This window comes from Rhincodon typus, unplaced genomic scaffold, assembly GCF_021869965.1.
Source record: "Rhincodon typus isolate 14 unplaced genomic scaffold, sRhiTyp1.1 hic_rhity00000069, whole genome shotgun sequence".
Classification (NCBI taxonomy): Eukaryota; Metazoa; Chordata; class Chondrichthyes; order Orectolobiformes; family Rhincodontidae; genus Rhincodon; species Rhincodon typus.
The window spans coordinates 156,020-158,904 of record NW_025965707.1 but is presented as its reverse complement, the minus strand read 5'-3'; the positions used below and the strand labels follow the sequence as shown (position 1 = coordinate 158,904).

At 58.6% G+C, this 2,885-nt stretch overlaps 2 protein-coding genes across 2 annotated transcripts in view; both read left to right on the top strand.

Annotated features, from left to right (window-relative positions):
- LOC109926643 (low-density lipoprotein receptor-related protein 1-like) overlaps positions 1-2,859 on the top strand; it is a 25,534-nt gene extending 22,675 nt beyond the window's left edge. The window contains exon 11 of the mRNA XM_048621149.1: positions 2,209-2,859. Coding sequence (XP_048477106.1) covers positions 2,209-2,859 — 651 coding nt within the window. The remainder of the gene's footprint in view (positions 1-2,208) is intronic.
- Positions 2,860-2,873: 14 nt separating this feature from the next.
- The window catches only part of LOC125488221 (methanethiol oxidase-like), a 7,819-nt gene continuing 7,807 nt past the window's right edge, over positions 2,874-2,885 (top strand). Inside the window, exon 1 of the mRNA XM_048621148.1 lies at positions 2,874-2,877. Coding sequence (XP_048477105.1) covers positions 2,874-2,877 — 4 coding nt within the window. The remainder of the gene's footprint in view (positions 2,878-2,885) is intronic.

Sequence of the window (2,885 nt, the reverse complement as noted above, 5' to 3'; positions counted from 1 at the left end):
ACTATGGGACAATTTCCCATGGCCAATCCCACCCTAACCTGCACATCCCTGGACACTATGGGACAATTTCCCATGGCCAATCCCACCCTAACCTGCACATCCCTGGCCACTATGGGACAATTTCCCACGGCCAATCCCACCCTAACCTGCACATCCCTGGGCACTATGGGACAATTTCCCATGGCCAATCCCACCCTAACCTGCACATCCCTGGACACTATGGGACAATTTCCCATGGCCAATCCCACCCTAACCTGCACATCCCTGGGCACTATGGGACAATTTCCCACGGCCAATCCCACCCTAACCTGCACATCCCTGGGCACTATGGGACAATTTCCCACGGCCAACCCATCCTAACCTGCACATCCCTGGGCACTACGGGACAATTTCCCACGGCCAATCCTACCCTAACCTGCACACCTTTGGACTGTGGGAGGAAACTGGAGCACCCGGAGGAAACCCACGCAGACACGGGGGGAGAATGTGCAAACTCCACACGGACAAACAGATAGTCGCCCGAGGGTGGGATCTAACCCGGGCCCCTGGCGCCATGAGGCAGCAGCGCTAACCGCTGGTTCACCACACTGTCCCAAGAATAGTGTGAACAGCCAAGGTCTTTTCCCCCAGGGGGTGGGGGGAGTACAAAACTAGAGGGGCATAGGTTTAAGGTGAGAGGGGGAAAAGGGACCTGAGGGGGTAACTTTTTCACACAGAGGGTGGTGCGTGTGTGGAACGAGCTGCCAGAGGAAGTGGGTGGGGGCTGGTACAGTCTCAACATTTAAAAGGCACCTGGACGGGGACATGGATAGGAAGGGGTTAGAGGGATATGGGGCCAAATGCTGGGAAATGGGGACTGGATTAATTTAGGATATCTGGACAAGTTGGGCCGAAGGGCCTGTCTCCGTGCTGTAGGACTCGATAACTCGATAAAAGAAGCAGGGATTGCTAGAGGAACTCAGCAGGTTCTGCAGTCCCCAGAGGTAGAGAAGGCAGTAAACTGTTTGAGACCAAGAATCACAGAAATTGTTCACAACCATTGCCCTGCCTTCTCCCCCATTGTACGTTGATGAGCTTCTCCAGCAATTTCTGTGTGTGCGTGCTGAGGAGGGTTGAGCTCTCTTGGATGGGACTAAATCCAACCCCCCACCCCACTCCCCCACCACTGCCCTGCCTCCAGCCGAGTGTGTGGTGGATGCCAGGACACTGAGTCAATATATTTATCTGTTTATCCGCTCGGGGGACATGGGTGTTGCTGACTGTACCCAGCAGACGTTGCCAGTCCCTAACTGCCCAGGGGGGCAGTTTTGAGGCGGCCACATTGCTGTGGGCCTGGAGTCACGTGGAGGACAGACCAGGCGAGGATGGCACTTTCCTCCCCTAAAAGGGCACTTCGTGTTGACCAGACCGAGCAGGCTAGGAGGGGCCGAGGGGACGAACAGCCTCCTGCGCATGGTTTCTGTAAACGTCAGTGCGTTCGCCGCCTCTCGGGGAAAGAGCAGAGAGTCGTCTCGATGGGCTGAGTGGCCTGCACGCACGCAGGCACTCTCTCTCCCGCCACTTCCTGCTGCTTGGGACAATCACTGGGGTGGGTGGGGAGGCTCCGTGGGCAGCAGATAATATCGAGTGATCCACATTCTTCCCGCTCTCTCCTCCTGCCCCTCCTTTCTGACATGTTTCCTCTCTTCCTCCTCCTCCTCCTCCTCCTCCCCCACATTTCCCTCCACTCCTCCCCCCTCCACCCCCACCCCCACATTCTCTTCTCCCTTCCCCTTGCCTCCGCTTGCTGTCTCAAAGGACGAACGTCAGGGTGTGGGAGGCAGACGATGTCAAGCCATCTGCGTTCTTCCCGCTCTGTCCTCTTTTTCCCCTCCTTTTCCTCCTCTCCTCCCCTCCTCCCGCCTCCTGCCACAAAGGATGAACATCGAGGGAGGCCCAGCGGATGGCAGACGACATCGAGCGATCTGAGTTCCTCCTGTGCTTTTCCACCCACCCAACCCCTCGCCCACTTTCCTTCCTGCCCCCCCTCAGTTTCCACACAACAACCCCTCCTCCCCCTTTCCCTCCGCACCTCCTCCCTCGAAATGATCCTTGAATATCATCGGGGGTGGGGGGCGCTGGGTTTTGTTAGCGGGCAGTTCCTCTGCCATTGGAACCTGTCTAACATCTCTCTCGCTCCCTTCCTCTGTCTGTTTTGCTGTTGTTCAGGTGCCCCCCGCTGAGGAGCGCCTGGCCAGGGCCCTGGAGCTGATCGACCTGGTGGGTAGCGTCGAGGAGCTCGGTTACAGGGGCGCCAGGGCCCAGGTGGGCCCGGTCCACCTCCTGGTGCCAGGAGGTGGCGGCGCCCCCTCCCGCCTGGGGCGCAAGGTGCCGCCGAAGCCGGGCAAGGGCAAGAAGATTTTTGGCTGGGGAGACTTCTACATGAATGTGAAGACGGTGAAGTTCAGCCTGCTGGTGACTGGCAAGATCGTCGACCACGTCAACGGGACGTTCAGCGTCTACTTCCGGCACAATTCCTCGGCGCTGGGCAATGTCTCGGTCAGCATCGTGCCCCCCAGCCGCCTGGTCAGCTTCAACCTGCTCCAGCACACGGTGGCCGAGGCCAGGGGGCAAAGGCCCCCCTTCAACTGCCATGTGGAGTACGAGCGTACCAACCGGGCGCGGAGGAACAGGCCCTGCCTCTACGATCCGTCGCGCGTGTGCTTCACCGAGCACACTCAGAGCCACGCCGCCTGGCTCTGTGCCAAGCCCTTCAAGGTCATCTGCGTCTTCCTGGCCTTCTACAGCCTGGACTACAAACTGGTGCAGAAAGTCTGCCCCGACTACAACTTCCACAATGAGCTACCATACCTGGGCTGAACCCCGGACTGTTGATGGGTGTGTGT